The following is a 27,244-nucleotide window of genomic DNA, read 5'->3' on the forward strand; positions in this document are numbered from 1 at the left end:
CCACAAAAATCCCTGTGGGCTCCAGCAGTCTGGCAGCCTCTCCTTCCTCCCCTCTGACTATCTCTAGAAGACAGGGGAAGAGGTCTGTCTGGTTCCTACAGGGGACACAACCTTCCTCCTTCTCCTCACCACCGGACTAACAGAAATGGGGAGAAGGAAAGAATCTGTGGTCTTTATATACAAAGATCATTCATCTGTCTTTGAAGGTCCTAGAACCCTTGGAGTATCCTGGAGTGATCTGGGAGTGCCTGCATTAAGAATCAGATCAAAGGTCTCACCTATCCTTGCATGCTTTGCATTGGGGTACATGATAGAGGCTGGGAAAAGGTTGTGGGATGGGGGAGATTTACAGTCATTTGTCTTGTGCCTTCTGGTCCCACAGACCTAAGGTCTGAAGTCTTGAGATGCTGTCAAGCCATAAGCAAGCTAATTTCCTTGGATCTGACTGAGGAACAGACTCAATTCAAAGGTGATCCAAGGGAAGATGCTAAGAGCAATTAGCCCAAAAGACAAGGGAGGTTTGAGTTACTGTGACAAGGGCAATCCATGAAGACCATCCCGCTCAGATCACTAAGTTGACAGGGAGAGACCAAAATCTAGGGAGACCAAATCGTTAGTTCCAGTCAGCACATTGCCATGTGGTTAGAAACCCAGATCTAACTCCAGTAGGACTACTGTTTCCTAGTAGCATGGGCAGGTGCTTCCTAAAAGGGAGAGAGTTCAAAAGGCAAGCACAGGGTGACATTTCCACCATGCTGGGGCCCTATCCTGTTTGGGAGGGATTTCTCTCTCCTTTTCCCTCTCTTTCTCCCTTACTCTCTCCTTACCCCTCCCCTCATTCCTTTGGTCCTCTTGTTTATCCCACTCCAGCACCAAAAACCTACAGATCTTCCAGAGTTCTCCAACCGCGGTGAATCCCAAGCCAATGCCTGTTTGCTCCTCCTCTCCCTTTTGCAGACTTGGGGTGTGCAGGAAAACCCATCCTCAGCCCCCAGGGACGGAAAGCTTTCCCCTCTCCACTTCCCCAGGAGGTGCCAGATGATAGATGGATTTAAGATTCGGTAGCTCTGGTCCGTGTAGAAGGGAACAGAGACCTGAGAGTGGGACCCAGGCAGCCCTGTTTGCTGCACCTGACAGAGCAGTAGCCCTAGGCTGCTGAGACACTGGAGAAAGCAGAAGATGGGCAGCCATGAAATTATAAGGAGGTCGTAAGCACATGGCAACGGAGGGCAGAGGGGAGAAAATCAAGCAAAGGATGGGGGGGGGTCCTGCTTCCTGGCAGCTATGCCCCAGGGTTTTATTTCCACTTCTCTTTCATTGCAGACAAGCCCAGCACTTCCAAAAAGAAGAGGCAGGGAAGGGCCCACAAATGTCCCTGGAGAAGAACAGAACTCCTCCACTGTTCCCAGTAACCAGTCTGGAAAAGCAAGAACCAAAGAGAGAGATCCTAGAAAGCCCACTAAACATGAAGAAGTAGGTGGAAGAACTCCTCCCTATCTAGGTGGCCAGGACCCACTTTCTTAAGAAGTCTCAGGAGGCTCCAATGTTCTGCTTATGCAGGAAGCTAATCCCTGGGGAGGAGGGCACAGGTTCCTCACTTACTCAACAACAAGCCCTTTGTGTTCGCTCAGCAATTACATTCTCCCCCATTCAGCCCCCTTTCTGGTTGGTCAGTAATAATTTACTGCAAGTAAGTCACAATGCTCCAAAAAGAAAGTTGGCTTCCCTACCTCTGAATTCCCTCCAGAGCTCAGCACAGCTGGCCTCCCAGATGGTCCTCATTCCTCCCTCTCTGGACTTGAGTCTCCCTTCCTTGCAGCCACCTCCACCTGCACGCTAGCACAGGGGACCCAAGGGACCAGAGTTGGCCCAGGCTGCTCACTTCTCTTTCTTCCCCAAGAACTGGCGTAGCAGATGCTGACAAAGGAGGGTAGAAGCTTCCGGATCCATAGATGGGGCCCACAGTCTGGCAAAGGCCACCAGAGTTTCTGTTCATAAGCTGGGTCTCACACAAACTCTGTCCGTAGTGTGTTCTTCAGTCTTCCTGGGCGAGATGGCCATTTTTTAAGGTTCAAGGCAGGCCTTGAACTCAGGGGCTCCAATGGTCTCTGGCAGGAGGTTTTCATGTGCTCGTGTGTACACACACGGGCATGTATAATTGTTCACGTGTGCAGATGGAGACCAGAGACTGACATCAGATGTTCTCAGTCTTGCTTCAGCTTGGTTTTTTTTCCTATTTATTTATTTGTTTATTAAAGATTTCTGTCTCTTCCCCGCCACCTTAAACAGGGGCTCTTCCTGCACCTGGAGTCCACTGGTTAAGCCAGACTGGCTTATCAACAAGCCCCAGGGAGCCAGTCTCTACTCCCAGGACGGCATGAGCCACCTCACTCAAAGGGTGGTGGGGATTGAACCAGGGTCCTCAAGCTTGCATGATGGGCATTTACCAACATCAGGCAGCTCAGAAATACCTGTAACTCCAGCTCCAAAGGATTCAATGTCCTCTTCTAGTATCTGTAGGCAGGCAGGCAGGCACACACGCATACACACACACACACACACACACACACACACATACACATCAATCATCATCATCGTCGTCATCCTCGTCATCATAAATCTTTTTAAATTACGTTTACTTACAGATGCTATGGTGTACATGTGGAAGTTAGCGAATGGATAATTTAGGGGAATCGGTTCTCTCCTTCCACTACATGTCTCCCATGGATAAAGCTCAGGCCATGAAGCTCAGTCTTAAGGGCCCTTTCCCTTTGATCCGTCTTGCTGGCCTCCAGGATTCTACAGGCCCTTGTAAGAAGGCAAATGACTAGGCCAGGTGATCTGATAAAGTATCTTCCAGTTTAATATTTCGGTACAGTATTAAATCATTTCCTTCATCCATGTGCAAGATAAGAATGTGGGTTGGTGGTAAAGGGACCCCCTCAAGTTCACACCCTACTTCTCTAGTGCTCAGGAACTAGGTGGCCTTGCAGGAGCCACGACAACTTTCTGAGCGAGCCTTCTTGTCTGCAGAATCGGGTGGATAAAGTAATATCTCTACCACGTGGATGCTGTGAGATCCCACATCAGTAGGCTTTCTAAACCTCCAAGTACTGCTCACACGTCCCTGGTAATTAGAAGGCCGTGGGGGCTATAATGATAGTGATAAGCATTTCCCTTTAACCAAATGTCTATGGCCATCATAGGAAATATGAAAATGATCATAGCTTGCGGACTTGCTTTTCACTCTTCCTTCCCAGGAGGACATGCTGCCCCCCCCTGCTGCCTCCTTTGGGGAGGAGCCAAGTAGAAAACACTGGGCTCAGGTTGGAGGCTGGAGGCACTTTGCCACCCACCAGAACTCTCTGTGTACTGCCAATGCGACAGCTGACTCTCAGCAACTTTTTTCTACAGGTAATGAAGCCAAGAGTAAATTGAGGCCTTTGTGTCTCAGTGCACTGCATGTAAAAAGCTAAGGCAGACCCTCCGGGAAGAATAATCACTTGGATAAACCCTCAACAAATATGCTGATAAACTCACAAAGTTCTCGTTATTGCTTAATGCTAATTGTATTTCCTCGGGTAAGCACCATAAAAAATTCATTGAGATTTTTTGGAAACAAGATAGCCATTGCATTTTAATAGCTAGAGACCAGAGAGTATAGGAGGGAAGCTTCACAGGGGAAATGCTAACTGGGGATAAACTCAGGAAGAAATCCCCCAAGCTGAAAGGTTCAGTTCCCCCAAAAAAGAGCTAAGGGGAAAACCTGAACCCTGTGGCGAGAACAGCCTTCCCTAAGCGCAATGACCTCAGTGGTGCTCAAAGTCTCAGAGCCCCTAGACAGTTGGTCTTTTTTTGCTGCAGATGGTGACATAGAGGTTTAACTAACTTAAATAATCTAATAATTAGGGACCTGCCAAATTCTGGAGTTGACGAGCTGGGGTCAGTATCTACGTTCCAAGAAACACATACAGGGAAAACTGCACTTCTGCTCAGAAACACGAATGACAGTGTGTCGGTTAATCTTCACCGTCAAGTATTCTGGATTTGGAATTGCCTGGGAAACACACCTCTATGCACGTCTGTGAGGTAGGGAGTTTCCAGAGAGGCGTGACTGAGTCCTGCCATGACTGTGAGTGGTACTAAGCCACAAGCTGAGGTCCAAGACGAAAACACCGACGTCATCTCTCCCTGCTCCCGGCCACTCTAGGACCCTCCTCCGCACAGTAGACCGCATCTTTTGTCTCTGAGCCAAAATAAACCCCTTTGGGCCGGGCGGTGGTGTCGCACGCCTTTAATCCCAGCATTCAGGAAGCAGAGGCAGGTGGATCTCTGTGAGTTCGAGGCCAGCCTGGTCTACAAGAGCTAGTTCCAGGACAGGCTCCAAAGCTACAGAGAAACCCTGTCGTGAAAAACCAAAATAAATAAATAAGTAAATAAATTCCTTTGGTCATGTATTTCGTCACAGCAGTGACAAAAGTAGTTAATACAAGGGGGGGGGGCTTGACCAAGATTATATATAATTTCCATTTAATAACAAAACTCCTTCAACCAGTTCACAGAACTGTCATTTGAAAAATGGCATCCTAGTCCAACTCCGTCTTCCTTGCCTTATAGATTCCTGCCTCATGCAGGGCTACTAGCGTTAGCTCAGAACAGGAATAGTGGGATAGGGTGGGGATCCTGACTTCTATGTCTTTACTTGAGTTGGTCCAACCTTGGCCTCATCTGCCCAGGAGCCCTTGAGATAGGACATCCTCTAGAGTTGGACTTAGCCCTCCTGAGGCCCCTGGGAGAAAGCAGGGCACCTCCAGCATCCTCCTGATAGATGCAATGGAGTCCAGGGAGAGCAGAGGACCAGTTTCCCCGATGCTTCCAGAAATCTCATCTGTTGCGTCTCCTCTTATCCCTTCCTTTCCTCATCATTCTCACTCCAGCCCCAGCCTCCTTCCTGCTGCGGAGGCGCTCAGCTCAGGTGAGAAAGAGGAAGGAGAAACCAGAGCCTTAGAAGAGAGGCCAGTGCTGCAGCTGCTGGCCCTCAGTCTGGGACGATCCACGGGAGATCCACAGTTCGGCATCAGAGGTGGCAGCTGCTTCTCCTGTAGCTAGCGGACCTGCCAGGGAGTCAAGAGACATAGGCATCTGTGTAACAAGGCTGAGAAAAACAGAACAAAACACAGCCAGGATGGCTATGACCAGAAAGCCTGGGCTTACCAAGGGTAGGAACTTGCCATAGGTCACCCCCAAAAGACAGATCTAGGTCACAGACTCAGTCTACCCTTCCCGGCTAGTGCTTAAACCGCTAGAAACCCAGTGGGTTTTTGTTATGTATCCTTTCTTTCTCCTCCCACTCTGGCCAACATTCCCTAGACCCATGTCCAACCCTCAGAAGGTCCCCAGTGTCCTGGAGCAGGTCCTTCGGAAACTTGGGCCGCTCTCCTTCTCTACACTCACCTGCACGGTGTCATGGATCCAGTCCAGGAACTCCGCTACCTTGGCATAGACACCTGGGTGATTAGGCTCTGCACAGCCACGACCCCAGCTGACCACCCCTACAAGGTGCCACACGTCACCACTGGGACACACAAGGGGTCCCCCGCTGTCCCCCTGAGGAATCCAAATGAGCAGACACAGAGAAACAACACTCAGACCCATCTGGTAGAGCAGCACCAGTCCACCACTGGGAATGGACTCTCCTGGTAGAGAGAGAGAGGCTCCTTCCTCCTGATGTCATCTGCTGGTCTCACTTCCCACAAGCCCTTAGTGTGGACTCCCTAAAGAGTCTGGCTTCCCCAACCCATGTGCACTAACCAGGGGACCAAGCTGATGCAAGTCCCCTGCTCCCACCTTCCACCACCAGCAGGTCTCCCGCTCCTCCCTCCACTACCGGCCACACCTGGCATGCGTCTGTCCTTCCGTCCAGGTAGCCAGCACACAGCATGCGATGTGTGAGTGCCCCGCTGTATACGCATGAGCTGTTGCAGAGGTGGGTACTGAGCAGAGGTACCACCGTGTCCTGTAGCGTGTCTGAGCTATGAGCTGTAGGAGACACAGAGTAAAGCTACAGGGTACCAAACTAGGCCAAGAAGGCAGAGCATCAAGAGAGAAAAGAGTTAGAGGTCCTGAGGACACAAAGACCCAAAGAAGGAAGCTTGGGCAACGCTATGGATCTGGGCCAGAGGACAAGGGTCTGCCAGATACCCAGCTGGGAATGAGGAGAGAAAGAGAAAGACACAGTATACCAGATGCTGAGCTCATGGAGCTCCTGGCACCAAGAGCAGGGGAGTGAAAGGGCCTGGGCTTAGGAATAATGTTCAGTGGTTATTCTCCATTGGGATACTCCAGCAGGAAAGACTGAATACCCTGACTTACCAAGGGAGAAAAGAGCGCCATTGTCAGATGACCAAGGGAAGGGGAAATGCCCAGCTTAGAGAATACCTCCCTCCCTATCTTATACTGAGGGCCCTGGGAGCTCACTTACTATGGCTAGGGTCGGTGTGGCCCCAGCCAGACACCCAGCACTGTGACCCTCTTGGAAACTGCTGCTCTTTGGCCGGCAAGCACACAGCGCCCACAGTGTCTGTGGAGAGGCACAAAGTTCAGGTCCTGGCTCAGGCTGGGCTTCTCTCCTCATCCCCTTCTCAAGAGGCCTGGGACCTGGCCTCTACCACCAAGCTTACTAGACAAATAAATATCTTGAGCAACATCCCACCTTGGGGGTGAAGGTATGGAGCCCCAGAACCTATGGAGAAGAGAGCAGCGTATTTGCTACTCTACCCCAACCTAGGGGCTTGAGGGAGAATGGGAATCCTTCTGGCACTGGAAACCAAACTCTAACAAGACCCATTTGTCCCTTTCTCCAGAGTGCCTCATCCTTCTTGGGACTCTATTTCAGGAAGTGTGTGACATATAATATGAACGGAACCTAATATGTTTCTATGTAGCATACTGACATTCCACAACATGAACATACTTCCCTCTGTCTGCATCAGGAGAAAGACCCCGTTTGGTGCTAATCCATGCCTCTTATAACGCTCTCAGTCTCCCATCTAACCAGAAGAAGCAGGCCTGGGCTCTGCAACTTCTACAGAAGGCTCTGGCAACCTAGAATTTTATTACTGGTTTGTTTTCAAATTACAGATCTCTGTGTGTGAATGCATGCATATGTGCACACAGGACTGTGAGTGCATGCATGTGTGCATGTTTCTATGCACTTGTGTGGCTTTTGAGAAGAAGCATCTGAGCATACATAGCTGGTGGGTCAGCCACAGTCCAGGCTTGGCCACCCTTGATGGACAGGTACTGCGGCAGGAGGAACCCTGGTCCTGGAATCAAGACTTGAGCTTGGGACCTATTTGTCCTTCTCTAAACGTCTATGGTCTTGTCTTATTATATTTCCTTCATCACAGTTGTTACGAGGATTGAGGGGGAAAAAGATTTAAATAAATAAGAAATCTCTTTTCTCTAATGTATCACAAAATGGCTGAACCTAGGTCCAGTCTGGAAACAAGAGTGAAGCCAGCTATTGGAGGAGAAGGCACAAGCGAGGTTCTGCTTGGAACCTCAAAGCAAATCCCCTCTATGCAGCCCCACTATGAAAAGGGCCTGAATATTTGACCTCAGAGAGCCTTACAAGTGTTATTGTAATTCAGTTTCAGAAGGTACACACCCTATGATCCCCAGTGAACTGAAGGACGTAAGATTGGCAACACTACAGGAAGCCTTAGGGATCAGCTTGCCCCTCCTCCCACCGGGCTCTGTTTCTTGGTCACCACTGCACTCAGCCTGCTCGTTCCAAGGCCAGAGTCCCACCTGAGAAGTTGAGCGGAGTCCGGAGCTGCAGGAGAGCCACATCATAGTCATGGTTCTGGGCGCTGTACTGAGGGTGGGGGATGATCTTCTCCACCATTGCTCCCTGCTGTTGTCGGACGGCACTGTGGCTGACCAAGCCTGCATGCACCCGCCAGCTGGACAGGCGGGACAGCCTGAAACTGCACACAGAAACCTCCTGAACCCAGGGAGGAAAAGGCAGGGAAGATGGTGGGTGGAGGGGACTCTTGAGGGAAACCATTAGTGTGGCCACTGTCACAAGCCTGTGAGTTTCCGGGACCCAAACACCATGCCTCTTAATATTATCCCAGCCAGCTGGCAAGACACTGGGGTGAAAGATAGTTCAGTCAGCAAAGCGCTTTCCCCAGAGAAGCATGAGGTTCTGAGTTCAAATCCCCAACCCTCACATAAGCCAGGCATAGCACCATATGTCTATAATCTAACACTAGAGAAGCAGAGACAGACAGATCCCTGGAGCTTGCTGGCTTACCCACACACCACACACAGACACAGACACGTAATTAAAGATAAACCTTAAAATATATAAAGTGGAAAGCAACTGAGGGAGTCACTTGACATTGATCTGTAGCCTCCACATGTACATGCAGAAGCTCATACATACTCACAAGTATGCGTGCACACACACACACATGCAGAGAGAGAGAGAAATAGAGAGAGAGAGAGAGAGAGAGAGAGAGAGAGAGAGAGAGAGAGAGAGAGAGATTGATTATTGGCCACCACTCTCTCCTGCATAATTTCCATCCAACTTTTATAGCAAGTGTGAAAGAACTTTTTTTGACACCACGACTTCCCTCAGTCCTCTCTCTCCATGTATGTGAAATCCTGAGGGACACCCATCCCTCCACCAGACTGTAAAGTGGAGATCAGATTGTCTGCCATACCTACCACCAAACCTCACTCATTCACCACCGGTTCACTTCCACCTCCCCAGAACCTTTATTGCATGCCTATCATATTCAAGGAACTGCTCTAGGCCCTGAAGATGTGGCAACAAAGAAACCTAGAAAGAGACTCAGTGGTGAAACAGACTGATCATCTCTGCCCCAGTACGGCTTCCAGTCTAATGGGAAAAGGACACTGTGCAGAAGCACAAAATGTTGTCAATGCAAAATGGAATGAAAGGGAACTGGAGAGATGGTTCCGTTAGAAAGGTGTTCACTTTGGAAGCATGAGGACTGAGTTCAAATCCCCAGAACCCATTTAAAAGCTGAGTGAGCATGGCAGCCCACTGGAAATCTCAGCACAGAAGCTGGAGACAAATCCCCAGAGCAAGGTGGCTAGCCAGACTAACCAAATGTGTTAGCTCTGGGTTCAGTGAGAAACGAGAGATGCTGCCTCAAGATAGACAGGAGAGAGCAGTTGAAAAAGATACCTGACACCACCCATGCCCACAAACGAGCATGCATGCAAGCACTCATACACACACATACGTACACATCTACACATACAAGGGAACGTGCATACACACATGGAGGAGAGGGGATATAAAGAACCAGTCTTTGTATTATTACTGCTCCTCATGCAGAACTGAACTTGTCACTAAACAAGCACCTCACCCTTGCCTCCTTGGAGACCGTGGACACAGATATAGTATCCAGGACACAGCAAGAGACAAACTAATAGGTAACCGACTCACCTCTCATTCACTCCCAAGACTTACCTGTACATGCAGTGGGCAGCAGTCACTACCCAGTGGGGTGCCAGCACAGAGGCCCCGCACGTGTGCCGGGAGCCAAGCATCACACTCGCTTGCCATGGCCAGCGCCCAGAAGCCACCGCCTGACCGCCAACTATTCGAGAAGCCAGAGGTCTTGCCCCACACTCTGCCAACAGAAAAGGGTAGGATAGACAGAGAAAGGGCTGGGTGCAGAGAGCCTGGGTAGACAGTCCTCATGTGTTATTTCTGATTCTAAGTAGGGGGACAGGAATGAGTGTATTGATTACTTCAGCCTTTGTACCTGCTGAGAGCAGCGACCAGGTCTGCAGTGTCTATGGAGCTCTAATGCCCACCCACTGGTGTCCAGGTGTGAGAAGGGACTGATAAATAGACGGACAGATGCGTGAGCACGTGGGTGAAGGAACCCTGTAAACTGTTTATCATTTGGGTAGTTTATCTAGTCCACTACCCACCCTTAGTCTCTTGAAGCTGCTGGTAGAGCTTGCACATCCACAGTCAGTAGTAATTCCACCTATCGGGCCATTCAGAAGGAAGGGGCAGGGTGGCAGTAGTGACCATTAGCCCAGCACAGGGGCTGGTAGCATACATGACAGAGACTTAAGACTCTATTTGGGCAGGTTCTATCAAGGAGTCCAGCAGAAAAATAGGCCGGTAGGCAAGGACACTCCAACCCAGCTCACAGGTACATACACAGAAACCTGAGCAAGCCCCTCCCTACAGCTCTTCCACACTTGGGAGAACCGGAAGCCTCCCCTCCTCCCACTGCCAACTTCCTGGACACAAGATATGACTCACCAGAACATCTGAGAGAAACAATTCGGCCAGAAGGACAGCTAGCGCTGCAAAACAAGGGTGCCCCTAAGAAGTAGGCAGTGCCACCCAAAGGCCATGCACACCAAGGGTACGGGGAGTGATCAGGGGATTCTCCATAGCTTTTTTTTGTCTTCTTGAGATAGTGTATCATGTGACCCAGGCTAGACCCCAACTCACTCTGCAGCCAAGGATGACTGTGTACTGATCTTGCCACAGCTTCCCAAGTACTAGGATTACAGGTATGCCCTGCCACGCCCGCCTGTCTCCATAGGTCTCAGGCGACGCTGTAGTCCCAACCTTAAAACGCTCCCATTGTCACCATTTTCTTCCCACCCCTCACAAACTCTCAGGCCCCTCCCACGGAAGGAGCCTGCCCATTCTGCCCCAGCCACCAGAGGGAAACAGAAAGCCTTCACAATCCTGTAAGATCTGTTTGGAAAAGGTTCATATTTACAACAGAGAATTGACGGCTGAGAAAGCCCAGCTGTTTCCCAGTCGCTGAGTAAACAGGTGCTCAGTGGGTGAGTGATTGACCACGGCCTGAATGAGTGAGTCCAGCCCTACCCCCAGGCTTCTTCCTGGCCCAGCCTCTTCTCAGTCCCAGCTCTTGATCTAGGGCCTGCAGAGTCACGATCTTGTTCTGGCAAGCCTCAACTCCCTTTTGACCCAACACTCTCGTCTTGCCCTTCTCTCCTCCTTTCAGCTGCCCAATCCACAGTCTACTTGGTTTCTGTTTTCCTGACCCTGTAGCCCTTCTGCCTTCCTGGAGGAATCTCACAGAGGGAAAGGGACAGCTGGGGTCACTCAGTCTCCAGTGCATTCCTAAGAATGGCTCTGGGGTGTGGGAGAATGTGCAGGTGGGTAGGGCCAACACAGCTTCAGATCAGGGATGGTGCCTCTGCCTGCCCTCATCCCCAAGGCTTCAGGCAGTTTGAAGGATACCAGGCTGGGCAAAGACCTCTCAGCTTGTGCTGCTTAGGGTATGGTAAGAGGCTTGGTCTATTTTGAGTTCCTTTCTTTTGGACACTATTTGATTTTTTTCCTCAGATACCAGAATTATCCAAGCAAATGTCAGCCACACAGGTCCCTTGACTTGGTTGGAGTTATGAGCCTGGCCCCAACTGTGTGTTGGCTGGTTACTGGTCATATGCCCTGGATAACACTCTTTAACCCCACTGCGCCTCAACTTCCTTACCTGTAAAGGTGAATTATGAAAAAAAAGGTGAATTATGATTTGAACACAAAATGACAGCCAGCCCCCCCCCCCAACAAAAGCTCATGGGCAGAGCATCTGGTTCTCACCCCATGACATTACTTTTAGAAATTCTGGAAATTTCAAGCAATAGAGCCCAGCTAGAGGAAGTAGGTCATTGGATGTACGTCCTTAAGAGTTGTATTTTATCCTAAACCTGGTCACCTCCCTCCCTTTTCTGTCTACGCGAGGCAAGCAGCCTCCCATACCCATTCCTTCTCCGTGATGCTCTGTCCTAGCTTGAGGCCAAGCAGCCATTGGCTGAACCATTCACAGCTGTGAACCAAGGAAGTCTTTCTTCCTTTATGTTGCCTTTCTTGTGTGTTTGGTCACAGCAATGTAAAGTTAACACAGGGGGACTAGGAGGCCCATTCTAAACCCTGTTCTAGTAACTAACAACCTTGGGGTTTTTGTTGGTTGGTTTGTTCAGTTTTGAGACAGTTCTCCTGTATCCCAGGCTGACCTCAAACTCTGTAGCTAGTTGTGGCTAACTTTGCTGATCCTCCTGCCTCTGCTCTTGCTTAGAACTCAAGCAACAACACCACACAGTTTATACGGTACTAGGGATTGAACCCAGGGCTTTGTGTGTGTTAGGCAAGCACTCTCCAACAAGCACGCTCGACGCCAGGGTGGGGTGAGACAAGAGCTACATGCCCAGCCCATAGGTTCGCATTTCTTGTGTGAGATAAATACTGTGTGGCAGAGCGTGTGTCCTGGGTTTGTGGTTAAGCCCGGCAAACAGCCTTCTCTGGTCTCATTACACTGCCCATGCCCCCACCATCAGGCTCCCCTGCAGGAAGACCTGTCTAGACTGTGTACAGCTCACCTAACCCACAGCGCCCTACCTGGGCTGCCATGCCTCCTGGAGGAGACCTCCCGGTCTAGCAGACAGCTGAGCGAACTCCTGGGATCTGGTGAGCTTGATGTCAGACAGATTCACAGCCTTGTGATGAGCGAGCCTTGGCAGAGGAGAGAAAACAGGAGGGAGTCAGGAGGTCAGAACCAGACCGTGCATGAACCGTGCCAGCATTGTGGACAAGCAAGACCATGATAGTGACTTCTGCGATCCACACTTCCCACTCCAGTCCCCCCACCAGCCAGCCAGCCAGCCCTGCAAGTCTGGCTGTTACCTGAGGTGCCCAAGACTCTGGCAAATGCGCATCCCCAGGGCAGGGTTCCAGCCCTCATGGCAGACCAGGAGCCAGTCTGGCCGAGCCCTTATTTGTACTTCAAGCAGGAGATCCTCGCCCATGATTCTGAAAGATACTGAAACCACAGTGTGAAAACCCTCCTGCAGCCAGGGTGAGATGAGACAAGAAAAGCTGAACACATGGATCACCCCAGGTCAGCTTCCCTGCTCCTCTCTGGGTGTCCAGTTAGTACAAAACACCACGTCACATCTTTCTGCCCATGTTTCTGGTTCCGTGTTTCCATCACGAGTTTTAAAATGTGCTCCAAAGCCAGTGAGATGACTCAGCAGGCAAAGGCACTTGACAGCCTGGGGCTGAGTCCCCAGGACCCACCTGATAGAAAGAGAACCAATAAATTGTCCTCTGACCCTGACATTCATGAGATGGCATATATGCATATACATGTGCACGCACACATAAAGGAAATAAATAGGGGTATTCTGTCATACTCCATGGCGGCAGCCTTACCAGAAGGAAATAAATAGGGGTGGGTATTCTGTCACACTCCGTGGCGACAGCCTTACCAGAAGGAAATAAATAGGGGTATTCTGTCACACTCTGTGGCGACAGCCTTACCAGAAGGCAGTTTACCACCCTCAAGAGAGGTAAAGGCAATTTGCCCAAGATCATAGGATCAATAAGGGATGCATCCAGGACTTAAGTCAAGTCTCCTGAATTCAAATATTGTGATGATAATAGTTAATATTTATCAACTGCTTTTTGTCCATGTTGTTACAGGTGGAATTTTTCACATACACACTCTCTCTCTCTTCCCAGGCAGAAACTCCAATCCCTCAGTGTAACTGTGTTTGGAGACAGAGCCTTGAAGAAGGTGATACAGGGGCTTTGCTCTGCAGCTTGGTTAGTACAGCGCTTGCCTAGCATGCACATAGCTCTAGGCTTGATGTCCAGTGCGTAAACTGGCCATGGTGGAGCTAATCCCTACACTCCGGAGGTGGAAGCAAGAGAAGGCTGTGCTCAAGCTCTCTTTGGTTACATACTGAGTTAGAGACTAGCTTAGAGATGCTAGATTCTTAACTCAAAAAAAAAAAATTAAAAAGATGAAATGAGGTCATGGCATGTTGGTCCAGTAGGTTCAGCATCCTACCAAAAGATTCCAGCTCCTTCATTCTTTCCTCCCCTGCCCTCAGAAAACAGAAGACATGGTGGTGCATACTATGGGGAGCCAGGAAGAGAGCCCTTACCAGGAACCAAAGTACTGTACTTCTAGCATCCAGACTGTGAGAATATATATGCACCCTTTCCCCATCTGTAGCGTTTCTTATGGCAGGCCAGATGACTAACACAAAGGCTCAGAGTAGCTTCTTTTGTATATTTGCACGCTTTAGTACTCCAACTTCATGCAGTAAATACTTTTATTTCATTTCCATTGTGTATAGAAAGAAATGAAAACTCAAAGAAATAATGTACCACAGGCCATGCATCTAGCAAAAAATAAGAAAACCCAGCCTTGGTCTAACTAAAAGTTAGAACTTTTTCCAACCTCCAGCCTTTGGGCAGCATTATACTGTGTGACCCCCAACTCTTCCCTGGAAGTGGGGACAGTGGGGATAGCCAAAGGACAATATGGAATGATATCCCCAGATATCCAGGTGACTCTGTTGTTCACACACAGCCACCCCATACCAGCTCCTCTTCCCCAATACTACTACCTCATGCTACCCTAAATGACAAGCTTCCATCTCTTCTACCGGCCTGACCTCCTCACCACGCCCCAACTAAAGATCAGAACCCTCCTCAGGGATGCTTCCAAATCCTAAATCGGAGATCAATGCTGCTAGGTGGGCCTGGTCAGCACCCTCATCCCAGGAGAAGAGACAGACGGGTGGTAGCTAAGTGCTAGTCCTTCATTTCGGTCCTGAAGCTAGGGGAAGGGCCGGTTCCTGTGGCTTTGAAGGGGTAGCCCACCTGTTTTGGGAAGCGATGAGAGAAGCTCTTCCTCCCTGCTGACTCCTGGACAGCTCAGATTCATCTCCTCCTCCTGCAAGGTCCCGGAGATGGGGGGAGAGGCAACTGGCCATAGATACAGTACTTGAGGGAAATGCAAAGAGAGTCACAGAGAGGCTGGGGGTAGCGAGGGAAACCCCTAGAGGGGTTCAAGTTGTCTAGCAAGTCAGTACTGCAGTAGAGGTAGGCCTACCTCCTAGAGAGTCCCTATCAGTCACATTGCCTATAGACGGACCCCAATCAATCTGTAAGGGGCACAGGACTGTGTCAGACTATCCTGTGCTTCTATTTGTCTGTCTGTCTCTGTCTCACTAGTAATAATTTCTAGGGAAAAGAAAATTGACTAAAACCATGGATTATCCACACAAGTAGCAGGATTGTAGGACCAAACTGTTCTCTCTGAGTCCGTCCTGTTCCATGGGTAACCATTTCTCTGTCTTGCTGTCTACACAGCACAGATGAGAGAGGAGCTCACTCATCTACATACAGTGCCTGTTCAGCATCTCTGTCTCCATGCTGCCCCCAGATCCTGTCCTCCACCCCTCTCCAGACAAAAGGGCCCAACACTGACCTAGGAGCCATGAGCCGACCCCTGCTCCAGCCAGCAGCCCCAGGGCTCCCAGAACCGCACAGCCACGCTGCAGGCAGCACCAGCGCTGGGACTGGGAGACTATGAAGAAAGCAGAGAGTTGCCTGAGTTTGCTGCTTCTGTCAGCAAGCTTTCCTCCACCGCAAGGCACTAGTAAGTTCTAACAGAAGTTCACCCCTGCCCCTTGGGCTCCAAGTGGTAAAGGATCTGGGCTCTGAAGCCCAGCTCCCACTTGGTCCTGAAGTGGGAGAAGTAGACCAAGTAGGGGATAAAGAAGGACATGTTCGTCATCCTCACATTGACCCTAAAAGAGTATAAGGGATAGAGGAAGAACATCTTTTGCTGACCCCATCCTGCCCCTCCCAAATGGCCCCATGTGACCTACTGGGTTGCCGCCGGTCTCCCAACTCTGTTCTGAAGATCCCAAGTCCAGGACCCTCTTCTGTGTACCGAACCTCCATTGGGCCTAGGTCATCCAGTGTTGGACTCTGAAGAAAGAGTTGTTGGAAATCCAGGGCTGCCAAAAGAAGACCCACTCTCACCAAGTTCCAGCTTCTAATCTTAGTCCTGCCCCTGAGGCTAACTGGAAGTCTCGATTCACCTTGGAGAATCCCACCCAGGCCTTTTCTGCTCTCCCTGGGTCCCTAACCCTTTCTGCTTCACTCTCATGTGACTGCAATAGCAAAGGGAAAACTAGAATCCAGACTTGCTCCATTCCAAAACCATGTTCTTCATTATCTGTGCCCTGTTTCTACCTCCCATGGGGATCAAAAGGGCACCCCCTGAGGTCTGTCAACATCCCACCCTAGGCACCTTCATTCCTTTTTACCTCAGGAAAAGAGGGCATACACATACCATTCGTTCCCCAAAAGTATTTGGCCCAAGTGTATAAAACAGCATATGAGATGCTACAGGGAATTCAGGATAAATCAGCATGGCCTGGAATTTCTCAAGGGATTCTCAGCCTTGTCCCTTAAGGAAAGTCATAGCCCATGTCAAATGACCAAAAAGAATTTGACTAAAGCACCCAACAACATTCAAAAATTAAGAGGTGATCTCACTAAGAAAATCAAGGAAGACACCTAGAAGGGGAAGTTTCTAAAGCAGTGACCTCTTGGGCGAGTAGGGTCGGAGCCGATGGGTTTCTATCAAGCATTGTGTAGTCCAGGCAAAGAATGCTGGTGAAGCAAAGACAGGGTGGTGAGAAAGCAAAGAGCAGAACAGCTCACATGTGTGCCTGAAGCTCTTGACCCATGATGCGAGGTGAAATAAGATCACCAAACAGTCCACAATGAAGTCTACAGCCTACCCTGTGGGCTTGAATAACTCAGACCATCATTCCAAACTTCAATCTTTTTTTTTTTTTTTTCGTTTTTCGAGACAGGGTTTCTCTGTGGCTTTGGAGCCTGTCCTGGAACTAGCTCTGTAGACCAGGCTGGTCTCGAACTCACAGAGATCCGCCTGCCTCTGCCTCCCGAGTGCTGGGATTAAAGGCGTGAGCCACCATCGCCCGGCTCCAAACTTCAATCTTATCATTCATAAAATAAGAGTGCTAATTCCTACTTCCTAATGAGCAAATTCCCCCTCCCCCCGTGTCTTCTAGCTGCAACGGATATAGGGTGGGAGACAACCCAACCCACAGAAAGGAGTTGGAACACTGGCCTGGCCATTATTCTCCATGTTACCAAGCCAGAGCAGCTATGAGCATGGAGATCCAGTCTTAAAAGCGCCCAGTGATCTTTGCAGCCTCCACATTGAGATAAAGCTTTCGTTCCATAGCTCCTGGGCTTCTATGATCTTACCCTTCCTCATCTCTCCATCCTCACTGCCAGCAAAGCTCACTCCAACACACTGTGTCTTCCTCAGCATCTTCAGGCACTCTCCCACTGCAGAGGCTTTGTGTCTGCTGCTCCCACCTGCACAGCTGTCTCCTACTGACCCTTCGTTTCTCCAGCAAGCACCCTTAACTAGAGAGAACTTATCATTGACCTATATGGACCTCACTTCTGTACCGGTCTATGTATTCCAGGGACTGACACAAAATAACAATACTATTATTAAATAAATAAAGTGTAAAGTGCACAAACATAAGGAAGGAAGCTGGGTGGTGGTGGCCCCTTGCCTTTAATCCCAGCATTCGGGAGGCAGAGGCAGGTGGATCTCTGAGTTCAAGGCCAGCCTGGTCTACGGAGCGAGTTCCAGGGCTGTTCATGGGTGTGGACGCGGGTCAAAGAATCCCAGGCTAATTCCAAAAATTCCAATTATATTTTCTTTATTATAAGGGGCAAACTCACGAAACAGGGACGAGAAGTCCAACTCAGCTGTGTAGCGCAGGAACGAGAGAGAGACAGAGAGAGACAGAGAGAGAGAGAGAGAGACAGAGAGACAGAGAGACAGAGAGAGAGAGAGCGCAAGTTCTGGGTGGACCGACAGTTTTCTCTGGGTACCCAAAAGGTCATGCCCTAACCTGGTCCAAACTCTTAAAGGTCATTGGCTGACAATAGTTGGTCCCCATTACAGGACAGCCAAGGCTGCACAGAGAAAGCCTATCCCAAGAAAACAAAACAGAACAAAAGGATAAAGAAGAAGAGAAGGAAGGGAACGAGGGAAGGGGAGAGAAAGGAGGGAGGGAGAGAGGAAAATAATGTGGCTCAATGGGCTTTATAAATTATAAAACACGAGCTACCTGTTAGCTATAATAATATCAATAAGAAACACATGTAAGCTGTAAATTCTTCCTTGAGGAATTTGCAATCCAATCCAACATCCTGAAATTGGACTCTAGCTGAGCGTGATGGTGCATGCTTGTAGTCTCAACACTCAGGAAGTGGAACAGGAGGATCACAAGGCTTAAAAAAAAGACAAAGAAGAAGAAGTCTGGAAAAATAGCAAGACAGCTCAATCAACAAAGTGCTTCCGTGCACTCAGGAGAGTTCACTTTCTATCCCCAAAACCCATGTAAACCCAGGGCCTGGTAGCATAAGATTTTAACCCCAAAGATAGGTAGATCTCTGGGGCTTGATGACCAGCTAGCCTAGTCGATCAATAAATTCCAGGCCAGCAAAAGACCTTGTCTCAGAAACTAAATAAATAAATGATAGATAGATAGATAGATGATAGATAGATAGATAGATAGATAGATAGATAGATAGATAGATAGATGATAGATAGATAGATAGATGATTGATAGATAGATAGATAGATAGATAGATAGATAGATAGATAGATAGATGATAGATAGATAGATGATAGATAGATAGATAGATGATAGATCGATAGAAGATAGATAGATAGATGATAGATAGATAGATAGATAGATAGATAGATAGATAGATAGATAGATAGATAGATAGAAGATAGATGGATAGATAGATAGATAGATAGATAGATAGATAGATAGATAGATGATAGATGATAGATCGATAGATGATAGATAGATGATAGATAGATGATAGATAGATAGATAGATAGATAGATAGATAGATAGATAGATAGATAGATAGATAAGAAAAAAGAATCAAGATGGGTAGCACCTGAGGAATGACAATTGGAGTTGTCCTATGACCTACACATGTGTACGCATGAATGCACACATGAACACAGACACACTCACACACACACACACACCCCAAACTGTAGTGATTCCTACTTGCACATCACCTTTCCCTCTTGACACACTGGATTGTCCCAAGTGATAGCAGAAGCCTGAACCACTGACTCCAAAACTGCATTATCTTAGGTGTGATTTTCCTGTGTTAACAGAACATCTTTCAGATCCTGCCTTTGTGGCCCGCTAAACTTGTTTTCCTCGCCTTCCACCTATAAAACGAAAGCCTGACAGCCTCACCCAGTGCACACCCCCAAACTGTACAAAAGAGGTTTCCCCAGCCTGCCAGTAAGCCCCGAAGACAGTTCAGGTAGCACACAGGGCAGACTCCAAACCCTTCCTGCAGAGTGAGATACCAGCCCATCTCCCCACACACAGTCACAATTAAGGTAGGACCGGGCCTCCCACCAGTGGTGGGCCATACTTATCCTGGAGAAACATAGCTCACAGTGTGTGTCTTAACACACATACTCCATCTGTGCCCAGAGATGAGAGCCAAGGACAGCAGGCTTGGGAAAACCAAAACAAAAGTAGGGAAGTGGCCATAGGCATGTGTGTTTCTTCTCTAAGGATGTAGTTCCTCTTGAGTGGATACCCTGTCCAGTCAGAGAGCCAGGGTCCATTATAAAAAGGGCTCTGAGGCAGACCCAGCCTTTCCTCTTGTCTCAGTATCCCAGAAGCTAGGCTCCAAGGCCAGCCTCTGAACAAATCACCTTACTCAGGCACCGACCTACCTCAAAAGGCACCTGCCCAAACCCATGCGGTAGCCTGAAAACACAGGCCTTCCATGGGAAGACACCCCTTTGGTGTTCTAAGGAGGAGGCAATTTAATGCTTTGTTTGGCATAGCCAAGGGTAAACAGCGTCACCAGCCCAGAGCGGGGACTGGAAGAGAAGAAAACAGAAGGCAGTCTCTGGAGAAAACTCTAGCTCCTCAGCCCCTGCTAGGATGCAATCCCTTCACCAGAGCTGCCAGAGGAGGCTCTTCTACTGGTCTAGTCCTGGGAAGGGGAGTGTGAGCAAGAATGGAGGGCTAGCATGGGGCACAGCCTTACCCAGTGACTCAGTTGCGTTGATGGAAGGCTGTAAGGTCAGCTGGGCAAGGCGCGGCTCTTGTCCTCATGTCAGGATTGATTCAACAACCCAACCAGCGTGGTTGGAGGATGAAGTCTCTCTGGTTCACACACGGCCCCTTCCCTTGTCTCCCACCCCTACACACATAGACATGCGCCAGGGAGACAATGAACTATGCTCAGGTCTCATGAATAGGTCCCTTGTTGTAGAGAATCGGGGCAAGGGCTGGGTTGGGCCTGGCAGCCCCAGCCCCTCCTATCTGCTAACTGGAAGCTTGGAAACAGAAAAAAAAATGGATGGGGGGGGCAGGACTATTGTTGCTTAGCAGTCAGGTCCCTTGTGCCCAAAATATGTGTCTCATACATGCTAGCACAATTCCCCCTTCTTGCTGAGAGGGTTGTGCTAGAGAGAGTGATATTAGCATCTGTGGAAATGCTTCTGAGTTCTGGTAGAAGCTGTCTCAGGCTATCACAGTGTCGGGGCTGACAGGTGATGATGAGGAATCTCTGTCACCCCGCTCTCAGCCATGGCACACCTCTCGCCTGTTTGCTAACAAATGAGACCTCCCTGCCCTGATCACCCCTGGGATCCAGGAGTGGTCCCTTGGTGCTATCTTGTTTCAAAGTTCAAGGTAATGTAGCTGATCCCAGGCTGGGCCTTTGAAGAAGCAGAGGCGTGCCAGGCAAGGAAGGACTGGCATGGTTTCCTCTCTTCCAGTCTGCTTCTTAAGTTCCCTCAGATGCACCAGTTCTATAGTTCAGGCTTTAAGAGTCAAACTTTTCTTGAATATGGTTTTCCCACTTGCCCCAGTCAGTCTCCCTGGGAAAGAAGAGTCATAGTGCTCACCTTGCAGGGTTGAGCTATTGAATATAAAACTCTCTCTAGCATCTAGCTTAGACTAATGGCATTATGGTGGCCAGAAAACCATAAGGAAGAGTTCTTGGGGGAGATGACCTAAGGTTAAGAACACCTACCCTAGAGCACCTTCCTCAACCAACCAAATGAAGACCACAAGCACAGCTCAGGGAGTTAAGCCAGAGTTCAGGGAAAAGACAGCACACCTTACAGCAAAGGCTGAAGCTGGCAAACCAGGAGCAGAACAAAGAACTGATAGTCCTGAACCTTCGCTAGTCGAGGCTTTTGTTGAAACAGGGTGAAGACTTCATTCTGCCCAGAATGCTGTGGGCCTCTGTTCCATTGCCTTGGGCCAGCCAAGGAAGCAAATTAGCTGTATTTTATTACCCTCGCTTTAAACTTTACAGCAAGTTAACAGCTGTTTGTGAGTCTGCAAGCTAGGGATGAATATTTGAGGTAGGAGACAACTGTTTATCTTTCTTTTTAAGATTTATGCACTCATATGCATCTGTGTAAGTGAATGCTTCCTGTAGGCAGGTGCCATCGGAGGCCAGAAAGGGGCATCAGAGCCTCTGGAGCTGGAGTTACAGGTGGATGTGAGCCCCACAGTGTGGGTGCTTGGAACGGAACTAGAGTCCTCTGCAAGAGCAGCCAGCACCCTTAACCACTGAGCCGTCTCTCCAGCCCCTCGCTGTGCTCTTACCTATGTTTTCCTTGTAGACTTTGCTAACTTGGGGTCGAAAGGCCCCACTAATTGTATTTACTGCCATCAGTCCACCATCTAGGTTTGTGGCCAGCTTAGGGCCCCAGCTGCTTGTCTGGTTTCCCTTTTTCTTGGCTTTTTAAGGGATGTAGTTCTGGATGAATGGCCACTCTTTGTTTAGACCAAGCTAGTCTTGAACTCATGAGTGCTGAGATCAAAGGTGTGGGCCACCAGCTCTCTGAGTCTTGCCTACCCCACCGTTATGACTGCTGGGCTTCTCCCGTGCAGGCTGCGCTGCCACTTTCCACTTCTTTTCCTCGTGCATTCGGTGATGCCACACGCAAAGATGAAGAGACAGAGCTCCATGATTTATAGACACGAGGAGGGAACTGGTGGTCAGAAATGAGACTCCCTAGAGTCACTGGAGACTCCTAGAGCAGTACTCTTCAGCCCACAGACTTGACCACCTACTGTGTGTCATCAATGAGCCTGGGTATGGGGGAGGGGGGGTAGCGTCAAATAAGTCACAGGCTTGAAGTTCATAGACTAGGACAGGAACAGATAAAAATAACTATCAATTGTGAAAAGTGAAATTACAATGGTATGGGCATAGAAGCATAGGAGAGTGGGGGAATAGTTGATTCTTTTACCCAGAGGACCCAGAGCGATCTTCTCAAAGAAGGAGACATTTGGACTGAATTTTGAGGGGAAAAAAAAGATGGCAACTATCAAAAAAGGGCATTTCAAATAGTCCCTGGTGATGTCTATGAAACCGAAAGGAAAAATTCTCTCATCCATAAATGCATAAGACAACTGGGGGAGGGGGAGAGAGTTAGAATCAAGTCTTCCAAAGTCTTAGAAATTACTCAGGGACTTATAGAAATCTGGAAAGTGTTATTCAAAAGACGCAACACATGGTGAGCATCGTGTGTTTTTACTGGCTGGAATCCCATCCCCCTTGCTCCAATGCCACAGCAGCAGAGGCAGGAGGATCGATGAGTTCAAGGCCAGCCTGGTCTATAGAGTGAGTTCCAGAACAGCCAGGGCTAGAGAGAGAGAGAGAGAGAGAGAGAGAGAGAGAGAGAGAGAGAGACTTTGGGGGGGTAGTGGAAAAAGAGAACTACAGCTTAGTGGTGCTATACATGCTAAGAGGGCTTATTTAGTATGCATGAGACCTTAGGTTTGGTCCCCAGAACCGGAAGAATTAAATAAATAGACAAGAGAGTCCTATTTCATTGGCTGTTGCATGACCTAATGGTGCCCCAGAGGATGCTGGAGTGAGACACAGTGTCTGCAGCATCCAAAACAGGCTGGAACACAGGGGTTTGTGCTTCACAGCAGGCTGTGTTGCAATAGGAAACAACCAAGAATCCTTATTGGCTTATACAATAAAGGTTTATTTCTTATTAATGCTTTGAGTCCACAGGGAGCCAAACTACAGCATTCTTTCCACATATCCTCAATTAAGACTTCAAGCTGGGCTGGGGAGCAGGCTCAGTAAATGAACTACTTGCTATACAAGCATGAACATCCGAGTTTGGATTCTCAGCACCCATGCAGCTCCTGACTGTAATTCCTGCACTCAAAAGGTGGAAACAAGAGGATCCCAAGGGGTTGCTGCTCAGCCAGCCTAGCTGAAGCAGTGAGCTTCAGGCTCAGGGAGAGACCCTGTGTCAAAAATAAACTGAGTTCAAATGGCCAAAAGACACTTAAGGTCATGCTCAACCTCCTTAGTGATCAGGGAAATGCAAATCAAAACAACTTTGAGATATCATCTTACACCTGTCAGAATGGCTAAAATAAAAAACTCCAATGATAGCCTTTGCTATCTTGTGCAACCACTTTGGAAATCAGTGTTTCGGTTTCTCAGGAAATTCGGGATCAACCTACCCCTGGACCCAGCAATACCACTCCTGGGAATATACCCAAGAGATGCCCTATCATATGACAAGAGCATTTGTTCAACCATGTTCATAGCAGTATTATTTGTAATAGCCAGAACCTGGAAACAACCTAGATGCCCCTCAATGGAAGAATGGATGAAGAAAGTGTGGAATATCTACACATTAGAGTACTACGCTGCGGTAAAAAACAATGACTTCTCGAATTTTGCATACAAATGGATGGAAATAGAAAACACTATTCTGAGTGAGGTAACCCAGACCCAAAAAGATGAATATGGGATGTACTCACTCATAATTGGTTTCTAGCCATTAATAAGGGTCACGGAGTCTACAATTGGTGATCCTAAAGAAGCTAAGTAAAAAGGTGAACCAAAGGAAAAACATATAGTTATCCTCTTGGCTATGGGAAGTAGACAAAATTGCTGGGGAGAAAATTGGGATCTTGGGGGTGGGGTGGGATGGGGGTAAGGGGAGATGGGGAGAGATGGGGGGAACTTGGGGAAAAAGGAGGATTGGGATAAAGGAAGGTTGGATAGGGGAGCATGGAAGCACAATTCTTAGTTAAGGGAGCCCCCTTAGGGTTGGCAAGAGACTTGAACCTAGAGTGGCTCCCAGGAGCCCAAGCCGAGGTCCCCAGTTAGTTCCTTGGGCAGCTGAGGATAGGGAACCTGAAATGACCCTACCCTAGAGCAATACTGACGAATTTCTTGCATATCATCATAGAACCTTCACCTGGTGATGGATGCAGATAGAGACAGAGACCCACACTGGAGCACTGGACTGAGCTCCCAAGGTCCCAATGAGGAGCAGAAGGAGGGAGAACATGAGCAAAGAAGTCGGGACCACGAGGGGTGCACCCACCCACTGAGACAGTGGGGCTGATCTATTGGGAGCTCACCAAGGCCATCTGGACTGTGACTGAAAAGCATGGGTTAAAACTGGACTCTCTGAACATGGCGAACAATGAGGGCTGATGAGAAGCCAAGGACAATGGCACCGGGTTTTGATCCTACGCAATGTGCTGGCTTTGTGGGAGCCTAGCCAGTTTGGATGTTCACCTTCCTAGATATGGACAGAGGGGGGAGGACCTAGGACTTACCACAGGGCAGGGAACCCTGACTGCTCTTTGGACTGGAGAGGGAGGGGGAGAGGAGTGGGAGGAGGGGGAGAAGGGTGGGAGGAGGGGGAGGGAAATGGGAGGCTGGGAGGAGGTGGAAACTTTTTTTTTCTTCCTTTTCTCAATAAAAAAATAAATTAAAAAAAATAAACTGAGGAGAGAGAGAGAAAGACATCCAATGTCAACCCTCAGCCTCCACATGTGCATATGTGCATATGAGCATGCATATGTGCACAATATGTGAACATACACACATGCACGCATGCATGAATTAAAGCCAAAAGAGTAGCCTCCATCTGGAATGTCCCTTGTCACAATGAATAGAGAGTAAACTTAGAGGGTTTTGGGTTGTCAGTACTCACTTTGGCTGTAAACCATTCATTTCTCCAGTATTACATGGCTCCATTAACCATGAAGAGAGCCCCCCAAAACTGCAGTCCTACAAATCTTCCGAGAATCATTAATAATTACCATGGTGTGTATTCAATAAGTATTTCTTTTTAAAAAATGGGGGTGGGTAGAAATTCCCTTGCAAGAGAGGATCACTAAATCTACATTTACTCTCCAATGACAATTTCCCCTAGGATTAGAAAGTCACAAATAAAAACAAGACAAAGAATGACTTCTCTGCCACCCAGTTGGTATATCAGTTAGGGCTTCTCACTGGCTCTTGTCCCTCTCCAAAAGCCCTATGTCCGGAGGAAGGCAGCCCAGCAGCCTGAGTCCCCTTGATTTATATTCTAGCTGGAGCTGGTGTAGCTGTGCATTGCTGGTGACAACAGGACATCAGGGCTGCTGAGAGCAGCTCTGCTCTCATACAGAGTAGATCCACACCAAATGGGCCTCATCTCTCTCATCTCTTCTCTGCCTAGCATTCAGAGCCATCCCGTTCTCCCTGACTGTTTACCACCCTGACAGATGCTTAACTCTAGGTCAAAGCGAGAATGAGCCTAGAATATAAAGGTGAAGGAGACACTATCAAGCAGTATGCAAGCATTTGAATAGCCTAAGGGTGATAGCTCCTTAAATCATGTACCCTATCTGAGATCGCCTAAAGTACAACCTCTTTAGATGGAAGCCCAGAGACCTAAGCTTCCACCTGGTGATCTCAAGTAGCCTCATCCTAGTCCTGGCCCTGCTCTTGCCTCCTCCTACTGACAACTGCCCAGTCCACCACGCCCACTTCTACATATGAACTTCCACTCACACGTCTTGAAACGAATGTTTCTTTTCCTCCTTCAGTCACTACCCTCAAGAGCATCAAGGGCCTTTCTCAACTTTCTTCCGATGATCCCTAGAATCCTAAGAGATAATACAATGTTCTTCTCTTTCACCCAAATGGAAATACCAAATTCTAATTCATATGGAATCCTTAGGCTTATAATGTTTGTAGAATGCAAGCACTAGATCTAATCTCTCTTCCTTCAGAGAGATAAATAGAGGCTACTGAAGGTGAAGAGCACACAAGTTCAGACCTCTTGACTTCCTGTCCAGACTCTTTGCCCATGCCAAACCATGCATATGCTGCAAAAGTCATATGTTCACCCCACAACCAGGCTCAGAGGGAAGAAACCCCACCTGTCAACCAATGCCCTGGTCAACACTCGTGGACTCTCATAGTGACCACCAGCTTGATGTGGGATGCCCCTCTGTATGCTGTGAATATGGTTTATTACCATTGGTTAATAAAGAAGCTGCTTTGGCCTATGGCAGGGCAGAATTAGCTAGGTGGAAAATCCAAGCGAAAAAAAGGGAGAAAGAAGGCAGACTTGGGGAGATGCCAGCAGCTGCTGGAGGAGCAAGATGCGTAGTAACAAGCCACTAGCCTCTTGGTAAAATATAGATTAATAGAAATGGGTTAATTTATATGTAGAGCTAGCCAGTAAGAAGCCTGAGCCATCAACCAAAGAGTTTGTAGTTAATATTAAGCCTCAGAGCTGTTATTCAGGAACTGGCAGGTAGGAGAGAAGCCTCAGTTAAACCTATCTCCTTCCTATCTCCCAGGGGATAGCAGTTTCTGTCCTTGACTAGATTCAAGATTGACTGTTGTCTGCTCTGTGGATTCAGGCATACTTAGACAGCTTCCTCACTCAGATCAGCTCCTTGTGGAACCATCAGTATTTCTCCACAGCACTATGCTTGTTCTTTCTGATGAAGAGGGAAGGGTTGGTTTTCCAGGTGATGGGGATGAGACAAGACGGGACTGGGAAATGCAGGCTTGAGAATGTACGTTTCCTTTCTCCACGATGAAGACAGCTATGGCCTCATCTCTGTCAGCAATGCACCCCTCACTCTTACGCAGTCTCTACCGTAGCAGGACCCACCTGCCTCTATAGTATCCTCAGCTTTCCTCATACGATTACCCCACCCATTCTAAGATCAGTTTGGGAATCCCACTGGGTTCATGCAAGTCATCAGACCCCTCTACCACCATCCTACAACCTGATGAAACCCAAACACACATTTGTTTTTATCCAGACCTCTGGAGAGCCGTTTTCCCAACAAATGAATGAATGATTTCCTGAGTCTCATAAAAGAAAAACTTTAATTAGTAAAAATTGGAGAAATGCTATAACTAGTTAATTTATTCCACATCATTATTATGTGTGAATAGGCAAGGGAGACTCCTGAGTGACTGTTGCCG

At 48.4% G+C, this 27,244-nt stretch overlaps 1 protein-coding gene across 3 annotated transcripts; it reads right to left on the reverse strand.

Moving 5' to 3' along the window:
- Positions 1 to 2,841: 2,841 nt before the first annotated feature.
- Tmprss5 (transmembrane serine protease 5) lies at positions 2,842 to 20,285 on the reverse strand. 3 transcript variants are annotated; one of them, XM_075965991.1, is made up of 13 exons: positions 20,003 to 20,285; positions 15,727 to 15,858; positions 15,324 to 15,422; positions 14,714 to 14,836; positions 12,725 to 12,860; positions 12,440 to 12,553; positions 10,325 to 10,368; positions 9,512 to 9,674; positions 7,813 to 7,991; positions 6,482 to 6,580; positions 5,897 to 6,039; positions 5,455 to 5,607; positions 2,842 to 5,114 (listed from the first exon to the last, which is right to left on the reverse strand). In XM_075965991.1, exons 2-13 carry the CDS (start codon positions 15,800 to 15,802, stop codon positions 5,106 to 5,108), a joined length of 1,338 nt encoding a protein of 445 aa, XP_075822106.1. In that variant the 5' UTR covers positions 15,803 to 15,858; positions 20,003 to 20,285; the 3' UTR covers positions 2,842 to 5,105. The 3 variants fall into 3 exon arrangements, with proteins under 3 accessions (XP_075822106.1, XP_075822107.1, XP_075822108.1); XM_075965992.1 differs by having other exon boundaries at positions 15,727 to 15,829; positions 20,003 to 20,182; XM_075965993.1 differs by lacking the exon at positions 6,482 to 6,580 and having other exon boundaries at positions 20,003 to 20,090.
- Between the last annotated feature and the right edge of the window lie 6,959 nt (positions 20,286 to 27,244).

This window comes from Microtus pennsylvanicus, chromosome 3, assembly GCF_037038515.1.
Source record: "Microtus pennsylvanicus isolate mMicPen1 chromosome 3, mMicPen1.hap1, whole genome shotgun sequence".
Taxonomy (NCBI): Eukaryota; Metazoa; Chordata; class Mammalia; order Rodentia; family Cricetidae; genus Microtus; species Microtus pennsylvanicus.

What these genes read in the sequence shown, in the direction of transcription:
- Tmprss5 (XM_075965991.1), bottom strand. Translation starts at nt 15,802, where the DNA reads ATGGAGGTTCGGTACACAGAAGAGGGTCCTGGACTTGGGATCTTCAGA. An exon ending in GGTCGGCTCATGGCTCCTAG is followed by an intron (nt 14,837 to 15,323) that starts GTCAGTGTTGGG and finishes ATTTCCCTCAAG; the next exon opens with TACTGTATCTATGGCCAGTT. An exon ending in CAGAGTCTTGGGCACCTCAG is followed by an intron (nt 12,554 to 12,724) that starts GTAACAGCCAGA and finishes TCCTCTGCCAAG; the next exon opens with GCTCGCTCATCACAAGGCTG.